Genomic DNA, 26,107 nt, shown 5'->3' on the forward strand with positions numbered 1-26,107 from the left:
TAACCATAGAGGCTGTTCATGTGACTGTCTTGGCAGCATTCAGGATGCTTACTGTTCCTGTTTTTGGCTTTCTAATTTTGGGATAATTTGAGCATTACCATGCTTCAAATGAAGTCCTGGTACAGTGCTTTCAATCAGGTTAAACAAATAACCATATGGATTTGAACAAAATGTATATACAGTACACAGTGGCACTTAAGGGCCAATATTAGGCATCTTTAATTTAAAAAATCACTAAGGTCTCCCACTCTATACAGATGGGGAACATGTTGCCTGATTAGTGAATGGATATAGGTGCCAACATTTGTTGTTCTACTTGCTATTCTGCAAATTAGGCCTAGTCAGTTAAGATAACTATATTGGGAGGTGTCATGTAGTTTTAAGCAACTTATTATTCATATGGTTTCATGCAAGTGGTTGCATTGTTACTTTTTAAATCTGCAAATTGCCTTGTGCTACTGCTAATACCAGGGGTGGGAAAACTACAGCCTGTGTTTTTTGTTTGTTTTTGTGGTAGATTATTATTTTGGGTTAAAAAAACAAACACTCCAGGCCACACTCAAACGTCTACAACTAGATAGAAAGCATGTAGAAATTATAATGGAACAATATAGTTCCAAAATAACTGCCCCTTTTCTGACCCTCATTGATTTTGACAAAAAAAATCGGTCCCCCAAAAGTCTCTACAATTTGTATTGCTGAAGCGTTACAGATTGCGCAATCGAAATGAAAGGTAATTTCTGATTGAGCCTCCGCTAACTCTGGAACATTGCCTTTAAATTTCAATCACACTGTAATGCTGCGCTTCCGCAATACAGATTGAAAAAAGCCCGTTGTCACGAAGGCCGTTATTGTAGCTACACTTCATACGATGAAGTTAATATTCATATCTCTGACTTAATATAGCATTTAATGTATTATTCGTCCATTGCAAATGTGATTACAAACCATTCAGTTGAGTTGGTTATGTTGTTTAGGTTGAAAACTGACATTGCGTTTACACAGACAAACTCCATCACCCCATTGATTCACGGTCTGCTATAACGCTAGACTTGAATAAAAACCGATGTCTTCTGGAGTTGCTGAGCAACCTTTCTTTCTTTTGTCCTATTTGAAATCAAGCTTATGTCACCTTTTCATATCTGAGTTCCTGCCTATTCTGTGTCAGTGCTTCATTCTTTTCTGTGTCTGATCATGCTTCCTTATGGTTGACGTTCAAATAGATGCATTACAGTTATGCAGACTTTCCAACCATTCAATGATGACATTAATTGATCGATAAAATACCAAGGGAAGTCGATAAAGCAGTAAGACCGTGAGTTTACTCATTAAGGCAGCTCCGATCTATAGTGTTTCCCGTTTGAGTGGTAATGTTCTCTTGGTCTGTCTGACTGTGGGTAGATACAAACTAACCAAGATTGATCAGCTGGGAAAACTCATACTCCCATGGTTCTCCTCTCTCCTCCCACTATTGCTGTAGTATTGACCCCTTTGATTAATTGTCTTACGACAGGTGGCGTTACTTCTACGCGACGCTCGTCCCTCAACCGACCTGTCTTGTAGGCCATGGAACTCATACTAACATTTTTGTATTCCCGAGCATCCGCCATTCAAAAATGAAAAAATTGTTCCTAATTTGAGATATTACCGCACTCTCGCATGACTCTCCATGAAATAACCAGAATAACTAGCTATATAATTGCAAACGCTGTGACAGTGATTTAATAGTTTGCAATTAAATAAAAACAAAGCGGAGCTATCTCCTGCAAAAGTTATGTACAAGGACGTCAGTCGCCAGTGCAGTGACTTGATCAGCGGCTTAGCTAACTATTGTAGCTAGCTTACAGACATATTTACCTAGCTAGCTAGCTCTACATAAAAACCTTGCTTAACCTTTTTAAATTACCATGAAGTTGTAGACATGCAGGCCCAAAATTAAGAGGGACAGTTATCAGAAATCAGTCCGTTTCTCAGCAATCGCTAACGTTACGTTGTATCGTTGAGTTAGCTGAGCATAGCAGCTTCATGAAAACTCAGTGTAAGCATTAGTACCACTACAGTATATTGCTAGCTAGCTTTTTTTGAAAGATTCAATATTGTGTATGGAGCACTAAATTGGTAGTTAGTTGGTTAGCAACATTGTTTCAGTGACTTGCTCAGCTAGCAAGCTAATGTTGGACACATTTATGATAGCTTTCATGCCCATAGTCAAAATTCTGAAATACTTCCCATTGAAGTACAATAATCCTTAGCTACATGTAAAACTGGGAGACTTTCTCCCCAAAAAACATCAACATTATTTACATATTCATTGTTTTAGCTTAGATCAACTGTTTTGAGGGAGAAATGGGGATCAGCAGACAATGTTACCTACTGTAGGTAACAGTTTCAGATCTTATATAGCATATTGTAGCCAAACTCCTTTTGATCTATCCCATTACTCTTTGTGAGATACGAGACATATCACTGCAGGCGGAATCGTTGAGTTATCTGACGTAAGACAATGCCCTTAGATTCTTATTTTCAGAATCACCATCCATTACAGCCAAAATAAAACATTTCAATGAGAAGACTTGAAGCCAAATTCTCTGAGGTAGGGGAGGCAAACATATTGATTATGGGGCTGCCTTGTCTGTATTTCAATACATAGATGTAAAATCGTAATTTGATCATCCTGTTGCAGGAAAACTTTCCTGCATGTCAGGACATGTAAAACGTGTAGTGTATCTGAGGTTTACAGAGGCTTTTGAAGTCTGTAACTTCCACTTTGAAATTTCAGACTTGATTTTCAACCCCTACAAAAATGTCCATGAATTCTAATCTACATAATTCAAATGTCTTCTTGCTGCAGGATTATTTTCCTGCTGTAGCAAACTGGCTCAAATTAAGATCTCACATCTGTAGGGAAAACACTGGTAATTTGTCCAGATGGGAGATGAGGAGGCGAGGCAGTCCCAGATCCCTTCTGTTCAGCCCTCTGAGACAGGGAGAAGAAGACAAGATTGGATGGGTGTCCGGTTACCTATACTATAGTCTTCCAATGAGGCGGTGTTGGAAAAGATGCTGCACCACCTCAGGGAACCTGATCCCGATGCAGCCAGCTGTAATTAAATGCACACATGAAATGAGGACCGATTTGGATACCACTTCATTAGAATGGTCCCCCACAAATGATGTGTAAATGCTCAAACTGTACATTTTAAGCTCCAATATGAAACGTTTTTGGGAGACCCAACCAAATTCACAGACATATCTGTAACGCACATTTCTTTCTCATTGAAAGCAAGTCTAAGAAGATGTAGATCTATTCTATGTGCACTATTTTTAGGTTTCCTGTTCTTAAGTTTTGCATCTTTTACTTTCGGTTTTATACACTAGCTGAAAATACAATGTTTTTGGTTATTGAACATGTATTTCACAGCGGTTTTGATGGTACAATGATTCTCTACATTGCTTGTTTTGTCACATTAACTGAAATTAGGCTAACTATTATAATTTTGGCAACCAGGAAATGGTGGAGGGTGTTCTGCATATTGCACCTTTAAAAATGCAAGGAGGATCAAGGCACTCTCTAATTAAATTGCGTTTATTTGTATGGCATGTTGAAGGGAACAAGGATTAAAGACTGACACGTTTCGGCAGCATGGCCTTCATCAGGGAGTACACCGATGTACTTTGCACTCAATGGCCAAAGAGCACCTTCTATTTACAAAAATACCTGCTATTGTGTACCCTAGCAGTGATCCAATTCCTTATTTTTTCTACAAACTATTGGTTTTATTTAGTGACTGCAAGACTGCAAATTATTTAATAATACTGTTTTTAACAAGTAATTCAGCCTAACTATTGACCAACTAATATATATATATATATATATATATATATATATTATATTTTTTAATGGGGATTTTGTCTGTAAAAATGTTTCAGATATGGAATTTTATCATATTCCTCAATCCAATGCTAAACAAAATTGGTTGTTAATCTGTTGTCTTTGTGGGTAGTTACTTCCTGCTACATAAGAGTGATAGCTTAGATGTAGCCTATACAGCCTTAGGCTATATGTTTTACCGGCTTTAGACTGCAGTGCCTTTCATTTCATAATTATGTAAGCTTTCCTTACTCTTTACTCTTACCATGACAGAGATGCATCTGAAAATGTTGTGCTTATTGCTAGGCTATACGATACTAGGATTATCACTATGTTTAGCACCATTTCAGCGTCAATTTCCACCAATTTCACCTACAATTTGATCAATCAGGAAATTGCCACTTATACTGTTATAAGTATACAATTAGCACATTTACGCTCATTGTAATCTCTGTATAGTATTCTACAAAACATTAACCTGCCAGGCTGCCACTAATTAAATGTGAAAGATGTGCTGTCTGCGAAATCTGATGAAATCTGATGAATTGGATGAGATGGATCATATGTGTTGGGCCATATTACTTTAGATATTCTCATTTCGGTATTCGACCCTTGTAGCATTTCAAATGATTATATTCACTATGTTTGACAGAGAAACAGACAGAGGGTTGGATGGAGAGAGAGGGAGTCTGAGCTGACCTTACCATGATAATCTAATCCCTGTCGAGAGTGCTTTTTTTAGAGAGCAAGTTAATGCCACCAGATTATACTCCAGTGTCTCCCACACCGACCAATCGAGGCTGTAGAGATGGAGAGGGAGAGGTCTGTGCTGCACTGTCAGACCCACCAGGAAAATACAGGAAACACTGCCTCATATACACAACATTCTGGAATTGCTCAAAATCGGGCTTTAAACTCACCTAGGGGAGCTATATGGGTGTGTGTCTGTGTGCATTTGCGTGCATTTTCTTAATTCCCTCAAACTCCATGCTCAAGATCCCTCCCTGGTTTACCTCCAGCACATTTCAGTGGTGTAGCAGGCCTGGAATGTTAAAAGGCAGCTCATTGAGCAGCTCATCACATGCTATCAAGAGTAATCCCTGTGTATTTGTTGTGTAACCGGGTGGAGAGTTGACACACACACACACACACACACACACACACGCAGCAGCAGCATAACCACACCAGCTGCTGGTTGCTTTAAGGGCCAGACATGCTGTGTGTTTGTACTAGTGCACATTTTGCACCTCTTATGCCATAATGTTAAAACAAAGAAGGAACATGAGACTTCATCATATATCTTACTCTTATTTTAACAATTACTTGAACCTTTTTGCTTTTCTGAGGGATATAGACTAGATATTTTTGTTGATTTGGGAAAGCGGTGTTTCACTGTAGAATTAGGTTATAGTCGCAATGGCGACAAGACATACTTCCTAATTTCTGTTTAGCTTATAGAGATACTGTTTATAGATGTCTATCACACACATTGTGTGGACCACATCTATAAACGGTGTTTCTTATCCAGACATGCAGTTTCTTGTTTCCACACAATATTTGACACGTCTACTCAATGGGCTGTGTTTCTGACACGTCTATAACACAGTGCTTCTCACACGTCTATAACACAGTGCTTCTGACACGTCTATAACACAGTGTTTCTGACACGTCTATAACACAGTGCTTCTGACACGTCTATAACACAGTGCTTCTGACACGTCTATAACACAGTGTTTCTGACACGTCTATAACACAGTGCTTCTCACACGTCTATAACACAGTGCTTCTCACACGTCTATAACACAGTGCTTCTCACACGTCTATAACACAGTGCTTCTCACACGTCTATAACACAGTGCTTCTCACACGTCTATAACACAGTGCTTCTCACATGTCTATAACACAGTGCTTCTCACACGTCTATAACACAGTGCTTCTCACACGTCTATAACACAGTGCTTCTCACACGTCTATAACACAGTGCTTCCCACACGTCTATAACACAGTGCTTCTCAAACGTCTATAACACAGTGCTTCTCACACGTCTATAACACAGTGCTTCTCACACGTCTATAACACAGTGCTTCTCACACGTCTATAACACAGTGCTTCTCACACGTCTATAACACAGTGCTTCTCACACGTCTATAACACAGTGCTTCTCACACGTCTATAACACAGTGCTTCTCACACGTCTATAACACAGTGCTTCTCACACGTCTATAACACAGTGCTTCTGACACGTCTATAACACAGTGCTTCTGACACGTCTATAACACAGTGCTTCTGACACGTCTATAACACAGTGCTTCTGACACGTCTATAACACAGTGGGCCTCCAGGACGTGGATTAGGCAGACAGTGTAGAGGGTGTTAGTCAACGTGGCGGACGCTGGAGCTGCCGCGCGGCCTGGTAAACAATGCCTCGTTTAAAGGGCCTCTACACTGTGACCTCACCACGACAGACGGCTGTCATCCCCGTCGCCTCTCACACCTCTGTCTGTCTCTTTTTAGCTGGACGTTGGAGCGGACCCTCTGTGGCCAAAATAGGGACACTTTGGGACCAAAGAGCATCCCTTTGTGATCAAAGTGGAGGCATCTCCCTGCCTATCTCAGTTGCTCAATTTACTATGGTTCTCGTTGTGCTTTATGTTGTCTTGGTCTCTTGTTTTGTATGCTGTCTTATGTATTTAAAAAAAAAAAAATCTTCCACCTACAAATAATCAAAGTGAATCACTGGGATAATTTCACCCAATCCCTAATTGACCCATAGTCTTTATGCATCTGAATTAATTGGATAGTTGTAAGCAATATCATAATAGCTGCACCTTGCCCTTTGATAAACTCACAGGAATTGTGTACTCCAATCCTTACAGATCTAGGAGGGAGTAGGGTCTAGAGGTTGATTTGGGATTGGGCAAGACACAAATTTGGATCACTGACAGAAGCACACTGTATAGCATAACATTAGCATAAGGACTGTCACATGCTAGCACTAGTGGCTATGTTGGCACAGCTTGCAGTTGGTTGAGAGAGCATATGTGGGTGACTTAATCATCACACACAGACAACACACTCACATACTCAGACAAAGGTTCACTGGTGCGTGCACGCATAGCCGCACACATGCATGTATTCACATACTGTCTCTCACGCACCACACACTCTCTCTCACACACACACACACACAGGCTCTTAGCTCAGCACCAGAGCCCTGGCCATGGGGAGTTTATGCTGAGCTGGTTTGGACGTCAGGCTGAATAAATGTGAGGACAGCTGACTGGACATGGCTATTCATCTGCCAAAGAAAAGAGAGCGGGAGAGAGGGACTGTACAGAAAAAGTCAGCTCATAGCAATATGTTTGGCTATCTGCGCCTGTGTGTATCATCCATCGACGTGTCCTGTTTTTTGTTTGTGTGTGTGTGTTTGTCCGAAGCATCACCCTTCCACTATCTTGAAGTCAATGTCACATCTCTGTTTTTATTGAATGTGTTATCTAGCTAGGCTAAAAGCCTATATCAGGGCTCTCCAACCCTGTTCCTGGAGAGCTATCCTCTTGTAGGCTTTCGCTACAACCCCAGTTGTAACTAACCTGATTCAGTTGATCAATCAGCTAATTATTACAAATCAGGTGCGCTAGATTAGGGTTGGAGTGAAAACCGACAGGTAGAGCTACCGATGGTAGCTCTCCGGGAACAGGGATGGAAACCCCTGGCCTATATTATGTATTGTCTTCCTTTATGTAGATCATCTGAGAGAACCTTTGTAAGGTTCAACGTAGAGCTAATACAGTGCCTTGCGAAAGTATTCGGCCCCCTTGAACTTTGCGACCTTTTGCCACATTTCAGGCTTCAAACATAAAGATATAAAACTGTATTTTTTGTGAAGAATCAACAACAAGTGGGACACAATCATGAAGTGGAACGACATTTATTGGATATTTCAAACTTTTTTAACAAATCAAAAACTGAAAAATTGGGCGTGCAAAATTATTCAGCCCCTTTACTTTCAGTGCAGCAAACTCTCTCCAGAAGTTCAGTGAGGATCTCTGAATGATCCAATGTTGACCTAAATGACTAATGATGATAAATACAATCCACCTGTGTGTAATCAAGTCTCCGTATAAATGCACCTGCACTGTGATAGTCTCAGAGGTCCGTTAAAAGCGCAGAGAGCATCATGAAGAACAAGGAACACACCAGGCAGGTCCGAGATACTGTTGTGAAGAAGTTTAAAGCCGGATTTGGATACAAAAAGATTTCCCAAGCTTTAAACATCCCAAGGAGCACTGTGCAAGCGATAATATTGAAATGGAAGGAGTATCAGACCACTGCAAATCTACCAAGACCTGGCCGTCCCTCTAAACTTTCAGCTCATACAAGGAGAAGACAGATCAGAGATGCAGCCAAGAGGCCCATGATCACTCTGGATGAACTGCAGAGATCTACAGCTGAGGTGGGAGACTCTGTCCATAGGACAACAATCAGTCGTATATTGCACAAATCTGGCCTTTATGGAAGAGTGGCAAGAAGAAAGCCATTTCTTAAAGATATCCATAAAAAGTTTTGTTTAAAGTTTGCCACAAGCCACCTGGGAGACACACCAAACATGTGGAAGAAGGTGCTCTGGTCAGATGAAACCAAAATTGAACTTTTTGGCAACAATGCAAAACGTTAAGTTTGGCGTAAAAGCAACACAGCTCATCACCCTGAACACACCATCCCCACTGTCAAACATGGTGGTGGCAGCATCATGGTTTGGGCCTGCTTTTCTTCAGCAGGGACAGGGAAGATGGTTAAAATTGATGGGAAGATGGATGGAGCCAAATACAGGACCATTCTGGAAGAAAACCTGATGGAGTCTGCAAAAGACCTGAGACTGGGACGAAGATTTGTCTTCCAACAAGACAATGATCCAAAACATAAAGCAAAATCTACAATGGAATGGTTCAAAAATAAACATATCCAGGTGTTAGAATGGCCAAGTCAAAGTCCAGACCTGAATCCAATCGAGAATCTGTGGAAAGAACTGAAAACTGCTGTTCACAAATGCTCTCCATCCAACCTCACTGAGCTCGAGCTGTTTTGCAAGGAGGAATGGGAAAAAATGTCAGTCTCTCGATGTGCAAAACTGATAGAGACATACCCCAAGCGACTTACAGCTGTAATCGCAGCAAAAGGTGGCGCTACAAAGTATTAACTTAAGGGGGCTGAATAATTTTGCACGCCCAATTTTTCCGTTTTTGATTTGTTAAAAAAGTTTGAAATATCCAATAAATGTCGTTCCACTTCATGATTGTGTCCCACTTGTTGTTGATTCTTCACAAAAAATACAGTTTTATATCTTTATGTTTGAAGCCTGAAATGTGGCAAAAGGTCGCAAAGTTCAAGGGGGCCGAATACTTTCGCAAGGCACTGTATATCTTTAAAGACACACTCTTACATTTGTTTTGAATTGTAAATATTGCAGACCTTTTTTTTTCTTCAAATCTCCTCTTTTTGCTCTTTGTTTCTATTGCTATGTTGTCTATTGCACAAATCGATGATCATTCAAGATCATGTTCTTCTCTATTAGGCCCATTTCTGTTTAGTATGGACTTTTGAAGAACACAGAGATTTATACAAACAGAGACATAATAAAGGAACAGCCAGAGGTTAGAGAGATCGGAACACACAGCACACTGTCAGACATCTTCTCACTCCACTAAATGACACAGCATGTATTTAAACCCTCTCATAGAAATACTCTTTTTGGTTTGTTTTTGTGTGTGTTTTCAATTCAGGAAAGTTTGTTGTCCACGGACAACAGAATTATGTTGAGACTGAGATTTTTTACTTTAAAATCTATGTCAAACAAAAACCAATGATTGCAAAGTTCAACAAACCGTACAACTCTATGCACAAGGGCAACTTGGAAGAATTTCCAGAAGATTTTACAAAATCACATTTACTTGAACAGTATAGATTCAAAAGTTTGGTAACAGAATGCCGGCACAAACAGTCATTCTGTTACCAAATTTTGCATCTGCATTGTTCTTCAAGTAAATGTGTTTTTTCAAAATTTTCCTTGGAAAGTGTTAAGTCTGACCATGGAATTGTTGATGTCTGTCAAACATTTTGTGAGAGTTTTTATAAAAGATGGTGTTGCTGCCTATTAGGATAGGTTGCTGTATGCCATTTTAAGACCCCAAACCTAACAATGACCTAGTTGGAAACACTTCATACCCTCAAAAACTTTACCGGGGATGACTCATTTAGTCTGCTTGTAAGACACACACACACACACAGGCCTGATGGCCCTCCACTACCATCTGTTGCCTCCTTTCGCTCTGACATCATCCCACCATCCCCCATTGTGTTAACCCATCATCACCCGGCCCGGCCGTCACCTTAACCCCTTAATTTCCACTAACCACCCCCTTCCCTGTCTCCCCCCCCCCCCCCCCCCCCATACAGAGCCACTGTGCCACTCGGTCTGTACGCTAATCCCTCAGCGTCTGCCCTCTTAACACCTGCCACCACACTCGTCTAACTCAACTCCCATTCTGGAGCCCATGCCAGTGTCTTGGCTGTTTCGCTGGAAGAGCACACGCAGTGAAAAGCCCATAGCAGAACGCACACACAGACATGCTGGGATGCGCGCGCACACACACGCACGGCTCAGAGTGGCCTGAAACGGGACAGATAGGTCTCTTTTGTCACCCCCCCCCCGCCACTGCTCTCTCACCCCTAGACATCTTTTGCAGGCCCCATTGCCCAACAATGGCCACTGTAGGACCCCCTGGTAATGGTTGGAGGGCGAGACGTGACGAAATGTGACAGTTCTGGTGCAGCTGACACAATGGTGTTCCTTTCCCGCGGCTGCCTGTACTGCGTTGGCTCTAAGAGAGCCTGGGCACTTTGCGCACCGTTATAGTTTTTGAGAAGGAAGGCACCATCATCTGCTGTGGTCTGGGAAACCATCCCCCTGCCGCCAATTAGTTGGCCCGTGAAGGATGTGTGTGTATCATCCACAAAAATTTAAAAAACACAACTTGGAACAGATGCCCCTTCACAAAGATACATCTTTGTCTTAGATGTAAATAATAAACACATTGTTTGTTTGATATAGGAACAGCTCACATTTTATTTTACTTTAGGGTATCTATAGTGCAGGAGGAGTTGACTATGAAAATATGTATCATTCTTCTCTTAACGATGCTGATGCCACCTGCCCCATTTCTATAATTATTTTATCTGTGCTTTTCTCAGTGTCTCTTGTATGAGTGAGGTTAACTACTGTTCGTTTATGACATTACATTTCCCTTCATATTAATAACCACTCAATGTGACCTTGACGTTCACTGTTAGTATTGCGAGTGTGTGTCTGTCTGCGCGTGTGTGACTGTCTCAGCCTGTTTGTTTGTCTGTGCGATAAAGAAATGTAGTTTGTTGATAATGGCGTATTGATGCGGTTTGGAGTGGACTGGCCCTGAGGCCTCATCTGACTGGTCAGGACTGAATGCACCTCTTCATGCTTCAGTACACACATGCAATTAAGGCATGGGGAACAGAGGACACTCACACGCACACACATACGCACTTTCAGTGTACGCTTCCTTTAAGGACAACCATCAATCATCCTGTTGTTGTGGACAATAGCCATTCAAAAGTGAGTGTCATGCAAATTCTCTCCCTCTCCTCTCTAACACACGCCGTTACATTTATGAAACTTAAATACGGACAGACGTAACACTCTCTTACGTTTTGACAGTGAAACATACACATTCAAAAAACCGACCGTATGTGGACATGATGATTTGTTAGTAATGGTAGTCCTATGTAAACTCTTTACACTTGGGCCCAATGCGAGAAGCTCTTTTCAAAATGTATGCAAACTTAAGCTGTGGATGAAATCATTTTAAATGTACCAGGGAATGGGGGGTGTATTTTTGACTTATTTGCAACCGTCATTGTATAGAGGCTAGTCCTCTAGACAAAGTTGTTGGTGCTCTTTGTATGGTCATAGCGTTGTTTTGTTTTTGATGACTGCAGCACGATAGCATTTCCCCTCTGTTTGACCTCCTGGTGACTGTCAAATCAAATCAAATTCAATTGTATTTGTCACATGCGCCGAATACGACAGGTACAACCTTACAGTGAAATGCATACTTACAAGCCCTTAACCAACAATGCGATTTTTAAGAAGAATATGTGTTAAGTAAATAATAGATATGTAAAAGAAAATAAGAAATTAAAGTAACAAATAATTAAAGAGCAGTAGTAAGATAACAGTCGCAAGGCTATATACAGGGGGTACCGGTACAGAGTCAATGTGCAGGGGAACCGGTTAGTAATTGAGGCAATATGTACATGTAGGTAGAGTTAAAGTGACTATGCATAGATAATGAACAGAGAGTAGCATCAGCGTAAAAGGGGGGGGGGGGGGGCAATGCAAATAGTCTGGGTAGCCATTTGATTAGCTGTTCAGAAGTCTTATGGCTTGGGGGAAGAAGCTGTTAAGATGCCTTTTGGACTTAGATGCTCTGGTACCACTTGCCGTGTGGTAGCAGAGAGTCCAGTCCATGACTGACAATTTTTAGGGCCTTCCTTTGACACCGCCTGGTATAGAGGTCCTGGATGGCAGGAAGCTTGGACCAAGTGATGTACTGGGCCATACGCACTACCCTCTGTCGTGCCTTGCAGTCGGAGGCCGAGCAGTTGCCATACCAGGCAGTGATGCAACCAGTCAGGATGTTCTCGATGGTGCAGCTGTAGAAGCTCCGTCCGAGAACTGTGTTCGCTCTGTCCCTGTCTGCCTCCGTCTGTCTCTGGGTTGTAAATATAGCCTAACAGATGTCAGTTATTGTATTGGTTGCGTGGTTATAATAAAACCTATTATTAGATTTATAATATGGCCTAATTGTTTTTTCTTGTTTTTTAGGTGTGTTTAATGATAATCTCTCCAGTCTTAATGATTGCTAAAGAAAATCCAACATCTACAGACCTATCCCTCATCACTATGAGAAACTTATGACTTTGGAACGCACGAGTCAGTTTTCTTCATCGGGGATCAACAGACACTTGAGCTGCCACAGCCCATGGAGGTGGTGTCGAAGCAGGAGCGGGCGGACCAAAGCAAGGCCGACGCTGTCAAGAGTGACCAGGAGGGGGACAATGCGATGGCCTCTGGCCACACCTGTGGTCTCTGCGGACGGAGCTTCCCTCTCCTTAGCTCGCTGTCCCAGCACATGCGCAGGCACACTGGAGAGAAGCCGTACAAGTGTCCTTACTGCGAACACCGGGCGGCCCAGAAGGGCAGCCTGAAAGTCCACATCCGCAGCCACAAGCTGGGCCTGTTCAGCCGAAGCCTGGGCAAGAAAGAAGAGGACGGCAAGAAAAGGGAGGGGGAAGTGGATGGGGAGCAAGGACAAACACATAGAGACCCCCAGCAACTGCTTAGTCCCGACAACAACCTTGCCAAAGGCACCTCGGCCAAGAAGCACAAAGTCAATGGCAAGACAAAAAAGAAAAGCTCCAAGAAGAAAGACGACGACGCAGTGATCCAGGATGACGGCAAGGAGGACAAATCACAAACCATGGCTGAGGGCAACTCATTTCCGGGAGGGACCAACTGGATGGACGAAAGGGTCGAGGAGGCCAGTGCTGGCTCCTTCCCCTGCGGGTCTTGCAGCCAAGTCTTTTCCCAGGCCCTGCTCCTCAAGGCCCACATGAAGAAGCACCGCGGCTCCCTAGACCATGGCTGCCGCATCTGCGGCCGGCGCTTCCGCCAGGCCTGGTTCCTCCAGAGCCACATGCGGATTCATCGGGCCAAAAGCCAGCTGCGGGCTGGGGGTGGTGACAGCGGCGAGTCCCCGACCACCCTCAACGGGGTCCCCCGGGAGCCGGCGTCCCTGGTGAACGATGACTGTCTCTACGAGCTGTGTGCCGGCTGCGGCAACTTCTTTTACGACCGCAAGACCCTCCGGCTGCATGAGAGGGTCCACAAGCAGAGCCATACCCCCAACAAGCCACTGCAGCAAGACCCCGAAAATGGCTCGTCATCACCCGCCGCCAAGAGTCGCTTCCTGGAATGCCTTAACCTCAGGGCAGCCGGGGCTGGAGAGGCAGCTATAGAGGGGAATCTTGGAAGACGGATCCCCGAGCTGGACCCGGTATGCAGTTACCAGGCCTGGCAGTTGGTCACCAGAGGGCATGTGGTTGAGGTGACAGATAAAAGTATAGGCTGGGAGGAGAGGCTGGCGGATGCCGACGTGGTGTTTGACCAGGAGAAAGGCGAGTATGTGCCGCTGAAACAGGAGAAGCGGAAGAGGCAGCTGGACTCCTCCCAAAGCAGGAAGAAGAAAGGTTCCCAGGATGTTGTCGTTAATGGTGGTTGCGGTGGGATCTCCCACCAGCATGGTGACAGTAGAAATAGCCGCACCTTGTTGAATGGGCTCAGCCCAGAGACGTTTGGAATATTGCAGAAAAAGGTGAAAGATGGTCATCAAGCCAGCAAGCAAGCCACCAAATCAAACTCTTCCAGTCAGCCCAGCACACCAAGACAAGAACATTCTCTGTCTGCCTCTTCCATAAAGAGGAATAATATCAGGGACCCAACCTATGAAGGTAAGACAAAACCACACTATCACCTAGATTAGCAACAAGAATTCGATTTTCGTGAAATTACATGACAAAGGGCATCTTGGTTGTATTCACACTTCAAATCCTGATTGAAAAGGGAACATTTCTGAAAAAAGTAATCCTCAAAAGGAGCATTTGTCTTGGCGCAGCAGTCTAAGGCACTGCATCTCAGTGCTACAGGCGTCACTACAGACAAGCGGTTCGATCACAGGTTGTGTCGCAGCCAGCCGCACAATTGGCCCAGCGTTGTCTGGGTTAGGGGAGGGTTTGGCTGGCCGGGATGTCCTTGTCCCATCGCGCTTTAGCGACTCCTTGTGGCGGGCTGGGCACAAGCAGCGCTAACTTCGGTCGCCAGCTGAAAGGTGTTTCCTCCGACACATTGGTGCATCTGGCTTCTGGGTCAAGAATCAGTGCGGCTTGGCGGTGTCATGTTTCAGAGGACTCATGACTCTCGACCTTCGCCTCTCCCGAGTCTGTAAGGGAGTTGCGGCGATGGGACAGTACTGTAACTACCACTTGGATATCACAAAAAGGGTATAAAAAATATTTAAAAAACAGGACAATTTTCCTTACTCTCACAGCAATAATAATGAAAAAAATCCCCCCAAAAATTCAGACATTACCACATTACCATATTTCGCTGGTCATCCCCAAAGCCAACACCTACTTTGGCCGCCTTCCAGTTCTCTGCTGCCAAAGGCTGGAACGAATTGCAAAAATCACTGAAGCTGGAGACTTATATCTCCTTCTCCAACTTTAAGCATCAGGGCAGTTTACCGATCACTGTACCTGTACACAGCCCATCTGTAAATAGCACACCCAACTACCTCATCCCCATATTGTTATTTTGTTTTTGCTCTTTTGCACCCCAGTATCTCTACTTGCACACCATCATCTGCACATCTATCACTCCAGTGTTAATGCTAAATTATAATTATTTCGCCTCTATGGCCTATTTATTGCCTTACCTCCCTAATCTTACTACATTTGCACACACTGTACATAGACCTTTTCTATTGTGTTATTGACTGTACGTTTGTTTATGTTTATCCCATGTGTAACTCTGTTTTGTTTTTGTCGCACTGCTATGCTTTATCTTGGCCCTGTTCTCAACTGGCCTACCTGGTTAAATAAAGGTGAAATAAAACAAATAAAACGTGGTTACATGGTAAATATGCCCATAACTAGCAACTCACAAGTTTGTGATAGTCTTATAATGTTTGAAATTACACTCATGACATTGACAAGCAAAAAGTGATGGATGTATTTATTATTCTGTAGCACTTTTCTCACATTTTGAAGTAGTATGGACGTGGATGTCTTAGTTCAGTTTTCCAGTTCGAAGCAGTTGTCATGGAGCAGTACTCATACAGGTCAAATGGTTGTTCAACAGTTGCCTTTAGGGTGCCACTGCAAATTATATGGCTTTATGGCGCCATCGTGTGGCATGGATTGCCCATTCCACCCCCCATCCTACATAAAGGAATATGAAAGGCCCTTACATCTGGTACTGTGAGGCATAAACCTTTCTGTACCATTCATATAGCTTGACATTTGTTTGAATGTTTTCTGGAATATACTTAAGGGTTCATGAAGGCTTCATTCAACAGTAAAAGTTAAGTTGGACGTGAACACGGTTGAATTTAGCGTGTATTGAAAATAGTTGAGTTGTTAGGCTAAATGACTAAAAAGGACTGATGAAAAGTAGCATTACAATGTCCTTCTCTCTCATCCACATGTTTGTGAAAGCTTATTAAATCTTCACACCTTGCTGAAGCTCATTTTCTTAAAATGTCTGTTTTTCAATGTGAGCTTAGTCTACCTGTACTCTGCTATCCACAGATACCAAGCCATACTTCTGCGAGCACTGTGACTTCCACACCAGCGACCCTTCTTGCCTCACGTTCCACATGCACAAGCTGCACAAGCACATCAGGGATGCACGTCATCACATACTGGAAGCAGTTATAGAAGACCCGAACCACGGCACTCCCAAAGTCTCAGGTTACATGGAATATCTCCGGCTGAAGAGCACACTGCTTAGCCAGCCCTACTGGAATCCTCCTGGCCAGGAGAGGGCGGCATCGAGCGGACAGTCTGAAAATTCGAGGAGCCTAAAGGTCAAAGGGCAATCCTCTCAGGAATCTATCATCAACGCCAGCCTCCTCAACCTGTCTGCCCCGCCCGAGGGCCAGCAGGAGGATAGTGGTGCGAACCCTGTGGCAGCGCTGTCCGAGGGTAAGCTTGTCAGACACCAGTGTCCGTTCTGCACCCACACCACCCATTACCTGGAGGTGCTGTGGATCCACCAGCGTGTGGCCCACAGGGTGGATAGTGGCAGCTCCCTGGCCCCCAAGTGGGCCCCCTACGTCACCTGTTTCAAGGGCTCCAAGGCTGCTGGACGACGCACGGGGCCCCCGCCTTTCCTGGAAGGAAAAGACTGCCCAGCGCTCCCAGTGCCCCGGTCCCAGCGCACCAAAGCCCCAGGTTTCACTGCCACGCAACCTTCAGGTGGAGGCACCAAGAGGCCAAAGACCCACACAAGCACCACAACTACTACTGTCCAGTCCAACACCAGCCAGGCAATGGTGTCAGGGTCACGTACCTCCACAAGGTCACCCACTGGTGGTGGGAAGTCGCTCCTACCTCAAAAGAAGAAGTTGTCAAACCTCCCAAACCATACGGGGGAGGTGGCAAATAAGAGCGCCCGATCTAAAACAGAAGCCCACCCTAAAGTTCCTGCCGCCACCACCACCGCCGCCTCAACCAGCATCCGAGTATTCTCCCAGCAGTCGACAAGCAGACCCAAATCTGGAAGCCATCATCGGGCTGCTGCCGGGGGAAGCCTGCTTCCGCAAGAGGGCCTCGGCTTTATTCTCGCCAGGAACCATGGCAGGGCCGACCACACATCCCATCTTACCCCAGACAGAACTCATTTACACCCCCAGCCCCGTCCACACCCACACAGCCATCCACAGGATCCCCCTGCAGCCCTGAAAGGTCAAGACCTTTGGTCAGTTACAAACATGTTTGGGGCGCAGGGCAGCAGTGGGTACCTGGCACCCACCACCGTCTTCGGCCATGGGAAGAGGGAGTTGACTGCTGGGGAAAGCAGAGACACCCCGATGGACATGGACATCCTGGGTCTGTTGAAGAACTACAACCCCCACGACCTGGCAGCTCTCTACCAGCACTGGGGCTTTGTAGATCCCAGGCTTGACCAACAAGGTAAAAGGGGGGATTGAGTGTTGGGTAATGTAGTCCTTTTTTTCTACCTTTTATTTAACTAGGCAAGTCAGTTAAGAACAAATTCTTAGTTACAATGACAGCACAGTGGGTTAACTGCCTTGTTCAGGGGTGAGAATGACAGATGTTTTACCTTGTCAGCTTAGGGATTTGATCTAGCAACCTTTCCGTTACTGGCCATACGCTCTAACCACTAGGCTACCTGCGGCCCCAATGCCATTAATGACAATGGCATTGATTTTGTATTTTTTATATTGTTCACCACAGCCCTACATAATTCAGCATGTAGAGGAAGAGAAATATACATTCACAAAACTGACCATGTACTGTACACTCAGGTCACTTTGAGAGTAGCAGCTCTAACCTGCAGCTTGTCGTCGTAGATCCCATCATCATCCTCTTTAGCCCTTTGAGTCACATGTAATAACGTGACCTTTTGTAGTATGAGTTTTTCATTTCATTTGTCCGCCGCCTTTTCTGTTTTTCTACGAGTGTTTTGGCTTGAATGCTAATAGCTTGGGGGAAACATGTTTACCAAGGCCGACAGAAGGACATTGCATGTTTCTGCCGGTGATAGTACCAGTCAAGGAATAGGTCTCTCTGTCTGCTGTCGACCTGTGTGTGTGTGTTTGTGTGTGTGTGGGTGTGTGTGTCATAGTGGACAGGAAGGACGGCTCATAATAATGGCTGGAACAGAGTATTTTGGCTGGAATGGAGTGATTGGAATGGTATCGAACACAAGAATGTGTTTAATAGCATTACATTCACTCCATTCCAGCCATTATTATGAGCCGTCTTCCCCTCAGTAACCTCCGCTGGTGTACCAGTATGTGCGTGCATGGATCACAGTGACACAGATGGGCAGTGGGCACCCAGTACTGTGTGACAAGGATAAGGGTGTGTGTGTCTGAGCGAGAGAAAGGAAGAATGAAAGAGGTGGCATCAAGGCTACAGACACACACACACACACACACACAGTAAATTCCACTCCCAGAACATCAGAGACCTGACACAATTGGGGTGACAGCAGGAGAAAGAGCAGTGAGCAAGTACAGAGAAAGAGAGGGAGAAACAACAAGGAGCGAAAGAGTGACCTAGTGAGAGGGATATGCAGACATAGAGAGAGAAAAAGAGCAAGAGGAGGACATCTGACATGTGACACGGGAGCGCTGGCCAAAGGCACATCAGAGGCCAGGCAGTTTAATTTGCGGTAATATATGCGTTACTTCCCAGGCAGCCAGGGGCTGTGTCAGGGCTGTCAGATTTGGTACGAAAGTTGTCATCCACTGCTCTGAATGAAGCCCACCCCTCCCCCATCTTAATGGCACATCGGAAGTACTAATGAGCCCAATACTCTGTGGCTTAGGTGTTCTGGCGGTTAGCGTCACTGCCTCCAGCACACATGTATACCTGTGTCTGCATGAGTTCAAATCTAACCCACAGCCCTTTGTCACTCTCCTATTCTTTACACGCTATCACTCTGACTTTATTCTGTTCAATAAAAAATCTGAAAGAAAAACCCAATGGGCTAACTAGCTAGCTACTGTTTCTGCATAATATGTGCCTGCTGCACAGCCCCAGTAAAAAGATTGCATAAGTTAAAATTGCGTGAGATAAACAATTTATCAATGGAACAGGTTCCAACACTGCAATTAGAGCTAGCTGGCTAGCTAACGCTAGCATACTTTAGCAGGTCAGCTGCAATGGTAGATAGCTAGCTAGCCTATACTCCATGAACAAAGCAAACTATCTAGCTCGAACAATAGAGGAAAGAGTGTGGTGTTAATGATATTTTTTTAACTGGTACCAAACGGAGTATGTTCGTTAGATAATCCATCTGGTCCAACGGTGTTCGGCATTGTTTCCTATGCATTCTTGTGTTCAGACTTTTGATGGTAACAACCCAGAATTGGATTGCTGCAAGCAGAGGCTGAATGGATTGGTGCAAGAGCAGATTTGCACGCACAAAAACACATACCCCCACACACACACACACACACACACACACACACAGAGTACCAGTCAAAAGTTTGGACCCACCTACTCATTCAAGGGTTTTCTTTTTTTAATAAAAAAAAACAAACTATTTTCTACATTGTAGAGTAATAGCGTAGACATCAAAACTATGAAATAACACATATGGAATCATGTAGTAACATAAAGTGTTTAGCAAATCAAAATATATTTTATATTTTAGATTCTTTAAAGTAGCCACCCTTTGCCTTTTATGACAGCTTTGCACACTCTTGGCATTCTCTCACCCGACCTAGAATTATTTTCCAACAGTCTTGAATGAGTTCCCACATATGCTGAGCACTTGTTGGCTGCTTTTCCTTCACTCTGAGGTCCAACTCATCCCAAACCGTCTCAATTGGTTTGAGGTGCAAGTTCTCCCACTTAAAAAGATGAGAGGCCTGTAATTTTCATCATAGGTACACTTCAACTATGACAGACAAAATGAGAAAAAAAATCCAGAAAATCACATTGTAGGATTTTTTATGAATTTATTTGCAAATTATGGTGGAAAATAAGTAAGACACATGCACATTTGTGGCCTGCTGGAGGTCATTTTGCAGTGCTCTGGCAGTGCTCCTCCTGCTCCTCCTTGCACACAGGCGGAGGTAGCGGTCCTGCTGCTGGGTTGTTGCCCTCCTACGGCCTCCACCTCGTCTCCTGATGTACTGGCCTGTCTCCTGGTAGCGCCTCCATGCTCTGGACACTACGCTGACAGACACAGCAAACCTTCTTGCCACTGCTCGCATTGATGTGCCATCCTGGATGAGCTGCACTACCTGAGCCACTTGTGTGGGTTGTAGACTCCGTCTCATGCTACCACTAGAGTGAAAGCACCGCCAGCATTCAAAAGTGACCAAAACATCAGCCAGGAAGCATAGGAACTGAGAAGTGGTCTGTGGTCCCCACCTGCAGAACCACTCCTTTATTGGGGGTGTCTTGCTAATTGCCTATAATTTCCACCTGTTGTCTATTCCATTTGCACAACAGCATGTGACATTTATTGTCAATCAGTGTTGCTTATTAAGTGGACAGTTTGATTTAGTGTATATATATATGTGTGTGTGTGTGTGTGTGTGTGTGTGTGTGTGTGTGTGTGTGTGTGTGTGTGTGTGTGTGTGTGTGTGTGTGTGTGTGTGTGTGTGTGTGTGTGTGTGTGTGTGTGTGTGTGTGTGTGTGTGTGTATATATATATATATAGATATATATATATAGCCCACAAATCAATTGAAAACCAAGAACAAGCAGAAAAGCCATCGCTTTTCCCGCTTGTCACTCCAAGGCAATATTACCCTGAAATCTAAACGGAATATTGCCCTAAAAATACAACAGATACCTTAACTTACTGTGATATTATTAGGTTCAGTTTTTTTCTTCTAACTTTTCATTGTGAAGGTCTTGGGATTCTGAAGTGTTTCTCTCTCTCTCTTGTTTCTACAGCGATACTGCAGTACAATGGACATTTTGGAAATGAAGTCCATTCCTCCACGGAGGCCTCCAAACAAGTATGCTACTTTCCATGTCTGGGTTTTGTTTAGCTAGAAATAGAATCCGTCTCCTTACTGTGTGCCCTTCGATGTATATCTCCCTCTGCATTCCCCCTATCCCGTCAATAACAAAATACTAATGGTATTTAGACCTTTAAAAAAATCCCTCACCACTCTTTTCTGCTCCCAGCTCTGAGAATCCAAAAGAGAAATCAGTGTTTGAAACACTAAAGGCGAGGCAGTGATACTTGAGCGTCTGTGTCAGACTGCTGTCTCCCTCTTTCTCTGTTTGGTACGAGGAGCTGACAGGAACAGAAAAAAATAAAAAAGCCTTGACATCCCCCCCCTTGGGGTAAACAATCGTGCGTCTCCATATGGCATGTCAACATCCTGCCAATCATGACCACACGCAGGCCCTCCTGGACTCTCTCTACCTACCTGTCTGTTGTTCTCTTCTTATTTTCTTCCTCTTCTGTTGCCTTTGTAATGTATGAGACGTGAGGACACACTGACACACACCGAAAGATTAACTCACACATACTCACACAAACTGCTTTTTTTACACAATCCGAAACACACATTCAGACACAGAAGTATACTTGCACACACACAAATACACTCATAGAAAGACAACTGACACTCAGCAACACAAACATGTCTTGGTATGATCTGTGATCTGACTCCGCTTTGCCCCTTGTCTCTGTCCTCTACAGGTGAGCGGCCGTTCCTCTACTTCCACAACCTCTCTTAGGAAGGGGACATGAAAACTCTGCATGCCACATGCCCTGAAAACTCGACTTCCCAAAATGCACTGCTGCAAGATGAGAAGCCTGCAGTCCCTCACAGGAACCAAGCCATGACTACAGGAGAACAGTGACTCTTCACTTGAGGGGCCCAATTGTCTCAAGGGACACTCTTTGTCTACAACTAACTAACCCTCCCGGACTGATAAAGCTACCATTACATGTGGACGTGACAGAGTGGAAATTCTTCCCCAACTGGGGTGTGAACTCACAACCCTCTACACTGTAACTCAACATACTCAAGAAGCACCGTCAATACCTCGGACACAGAAAGGACAAGGCATTTCTGCATCCAGAGTGGCAGAACTTCTCAGGAATGCAGTAGCGATGCACTTAACCATCTGCTACATCACACACAGGGCTTAGATGTTTATGTGGTGACAGTATACTGACCCAGAGATGGTGTAGTTGTTTAGCTCATGGTGATTGAGTTCAGGCTGGGTTAGTGATAACTGATTCTAAATCAGTTGTTAAAGGGCAGAAAACCAGGATCCCCCAGGGTGTTTTATGTAACCTTCAATGCAAAAAGACAAGCAAAGACTGAAACTTTCATATTATATCCCTCCAGAGAATTGATAGAACATTTTGAAGTAATCGGATTGGTATGTGTGTTTACTGTGAATGTGTGTGTTAGTGTTTTAGTCATCTGTTTATTTGAGCTTTTGACACTTTTTTTGTGTGTTATTTGGAAACTGTTTGGATTGGTCAGCCAGCTCACACAAGCAAATTTACCATCCACCTTGAAAGCTGGAATCTTTAATGGTAAAACTGCCATGTCCATTTGTGATATTACAACAAGAAACAAATTACTGCAAACAACAAACACATTTTTTTCTCTCGGACATCATAGAACAGCAGCATATATTCATTATTCTTAAAACGGAAAAAAATGATACCTTGATGCACGACGCTCCCCACCTCTGCTTTGTCCAACAAACAAAATCAATAACAATGGCCATGGGGTGGACAGCGGTATGGTTTCCCTCACTGAGGAGTTTCTCCCATCTTTAGGCAACAATAATGAGGCGGCTGTTTGTGGCTTACCGTCCATCTCCAGCCATGTTTACATGAACAACAACGATGCTAGACTCTGCTGACCAGGGATGTAGTGGAGGGTAAACACACAAAATGCTGGCAAGTAGCCTCGAGGTTGGAGCGTTGGGCCAGTAACCGAAAGGAATACGAATACTGGAGCCAACCATGTGTCGGGTGTGCCCTTGAGCAAAGCACTTAACCCTGCTCCAGGGGCGCTGTACAACCCTGGTCGTGACCCAACTTCCTGCGAGTGACTTGAGGAGTTGGGATATGCAAAGAAATATATATATAATCCATTATAAACGTATTATTTACTCACCTTTTTTAATTTGTGAAATGACAGTTAACCCACTTATTATTGCGTTCCCAGCGAAGATCAAAGCTCAGAACACAAATGTTCTTGATGAGTTCTACTCGCGCCTTCCTTCTTTTAGCGAACAGCTAAACTCTGCCCTCTCGCGAATCGCAGCACAGACCGAGGGCCAGTGAATCAAACTACCCCACCAACGGCAAGTGGCTATAAAAGTAGGCAACTAGAGACGCCGCTGACAGACTAGTGGGTTTGCGAGATGCCGTACATAATTGTATTATTTTTCTCCTAAATGTACGCGACTCCAGCCGTGTCTACAGACATCCCTCAAACAAACAAAAAACCTGACTCTTGGAGAATGAGTGTACAACTGGCAAATAGTTGCGTATAGATATGTCAGTCAGGTGGCAGAGACTTCTAGTAGTGCTATAACATTTTAAATTATTAAAGGGCTCTGGCTAGTGTTAGCCAGCTAGCTAGCTGTATGAAGAAAGAAGCTAATGTTAAATGGCGCTTGACCAGAGCAGGGGCAAAATATAGGCTACTAAGTTCTCATCATAAATTTGCTTTACAGAGAGTACTGAAATGTTTATAACTAACCCAAGATAGACCAGAGCCTGTCGTTTCCAATGGGAGCAAATTAATCATAGTGGGCATAATAAGTAAGGAGGTGGGCAGAGCCAAGCACAAGTTAGTTTGATCCTACTGGACCGTTCTAGTATTTATTTGCATATGTCCTTTAGGGAACGCCTACTCTGAAGTGCGCGTGTGCAATAACTACATTTACCCTTACCCTCCTACTAAATAACACAACTTTGGGAAAGGGTCAAATCTACAAAACACAGTCCACTGTTACAGATTCTAGTTTTGGAAACAGAAAACTGTATGGAGATCAAATGTTTAATCAATTATTTATTTTTGCGGAATGTCGGCCAAAATCCATCTCGCTCTATCTTCTTCCTCTGCCGGCAACTATGCTTCCTCTCATCACCATATTTGGTAGTGGGTGGAAATGCCAACCGGATGCTTCACATTTATACATCAGGTGAAATATCTGGTTCATTGTTCTATCTGTGGGACTAGTCAGACAGACGGTGGCGAGGCTGCGGCAGGCTGCAAAGCATGCAGGAGGCGGCAGAGGAGACACAGAGAGGGGAAGCAAGCAGAGAGCGAGAGGTTAGTACAGTGGTTCCCAAACTTGGGGTCGGGGCACCCTGTGGGATCCCCTGAGAAAATCTGTACTAATCTTATTAGACAAATTAAGAACGTACAAAAATAAGACATTTCAATATCTCCCCATATCCTACCTTCCCTATAGGCCTACAGTAAAATGCAAATAATACAGATATAACAATGTAACACGTCTTCTTGTATTTCGTTAGTCTTCTCTTGATCGCCCACTGGACTTTATAGTTTACCCACCCATTGTTTTACCACTATGTCAATGCTGCTGACTATGTATGTTCTGTCGCGTTAAGCCTGTATATCCACTCAAGTGGATATCCCAACATTGGAAGACTGGCTTCCGTTGCTAGGGAGCACTGACCATGTGGAACATTTCAAACATGGTGTTTCTCAGACCTCAGAGTGTTGTCTTCTGTTGAGGTAAGTCTACGTCCTGGGCTATGTGATCCAGACGGAACGGAAAATGAATCCAAAACAAATGCATGGAAAAGGAAAGCACTATGTAACTTACAGATTTGCAGTGCTTCATGCATATAGCTGGATCTACACAACCAATGGTGTTGTGGACCTGGAACAGAAGGCCACTTTTGAGGTCTGAGAACAGAAAATGTCCCTTTAGATGGTAATGTGCAGTTTGACTCCATGAAAATGACTACTCTTCAATGAGGAGGATTGTGGGTCAGTCTTGGATTGTCTGTTTCGAAAAACACTCTTCTCTAGTTCCTTTTTGCTGTGTTTTACTTTTTGTGTTTTGCTGGATCACTGGATATCTGTCTTAGAAATGGCTTCTGCAGTTTTTTCCCAAGTTATTTTAGCTGTGCACAAGGAAAGAAAGCCATCCATGTTAAAGCAGTACCAATCTTATGTTATTACTACTTTATTTATTGAATATTATATGATAGTTATCCACCTTGATTGTCGTATGTTAAAAAAAAAGGTTTAAAAAAGGTCTAATGAATTGAAGTCAAAATTGTATAGATCGTAAAACGATAGACGTTTGTAATAAGAAAAGGTTGGGGCTTAGATGGACATGTGTTAATCAGAACGCTTCATGATGATTTGCAATGATTTGCAACTCAGTGCCGAGATATTCTGTGACTTTTAGGACTTTAGATGATGAGGCTGTATTTTCAAAATTATTTATATTGCATAATACCTGTTAGTACAAATAAAACTTGATATATTTACATGGGCTTGATATTGGTCATTTACTTATCCAAGAGGCTCTTTCATCAGCCTTTGAGGTGGTATGTTTATGACAATCACACACATGAACATATAAATGGTTGTGATTATGTAACGTGAAAAGTTCATACAATCACAGGTATTTGTAATCGGCGTAATTTATCTTTCATAATTGTTAAAAAGTGCTTCGTAAAGCTCTTACACCAATTATTCTAGCTCATATAGTTATATTAGAAGGTAAAAAGTGTTACAAAGCAATATGGAAGGAATTTGACATTCATTTTCTGAGAGGATGGATATACAACGAGTGTAGAAAACATTAGGAACACCTTCCCATTATTGAGTTTCAC

General features: G+C 43.6%; 1 protein-coding gene across 3 annotated transcripts in view; it reads left to right on the forward strand.

The window, feature by feature from the left end:
• Positions 1–25,759, forward strand: part of LOC139395958 (zinc finger protein 516-like) — a 29,311-nt gene extending 3,552 nt beyond the window's left edge. For all 3 annotated transcript variants that reach the window (XM_071143271.1, XM_071143273.1, XM_071143272.1), the window contains 4 exons: positions 12,795–14,479; positions 16,337–17,722; positions 21,193–21,257; positions 21,953–25,759. In XM_071143271.1, coding sequence (XP_070999372.1) covers positions 12,952–14,479; positions 16,337–17,722; positions 21,193–21,257; positions 21,953–22,003 — 3,030 coding nt within the window. In that variant the 5' untranslated portion in view covers positions 12,795–12,951 and the 3' untranslated portion in view covers positions 22,004–25,759. The remainder of the gene's footprint in view (positions 1–12,794; positions 14,480–16,336; positions 17,723–21,192; positions 21,258–21,952) is intronic.
• Positions 25,760–26,107: the final 348 nt, after the last annotated feature.

The sequence above is a fragment of the Oncorhynchus clarkii genome, unplaced genomic scaffold, assembly GCF_045791955.1.
Source record: "Oncorhynchus clarkii lewisi isolate Uvic-CL-2024 unplaced genomic scaffold, UVic_Ocla_1.0 unplaced_contig_13835_pilon_pilon, whole genome shotgun sequence".
NCBI classification, from domain to species: Eukaryota; Metazoa; Chordata; class Actinopteri; order Salmoniformes; family Salmonidae; genus Oncorhynchus; species Oncorhynchus clarkii.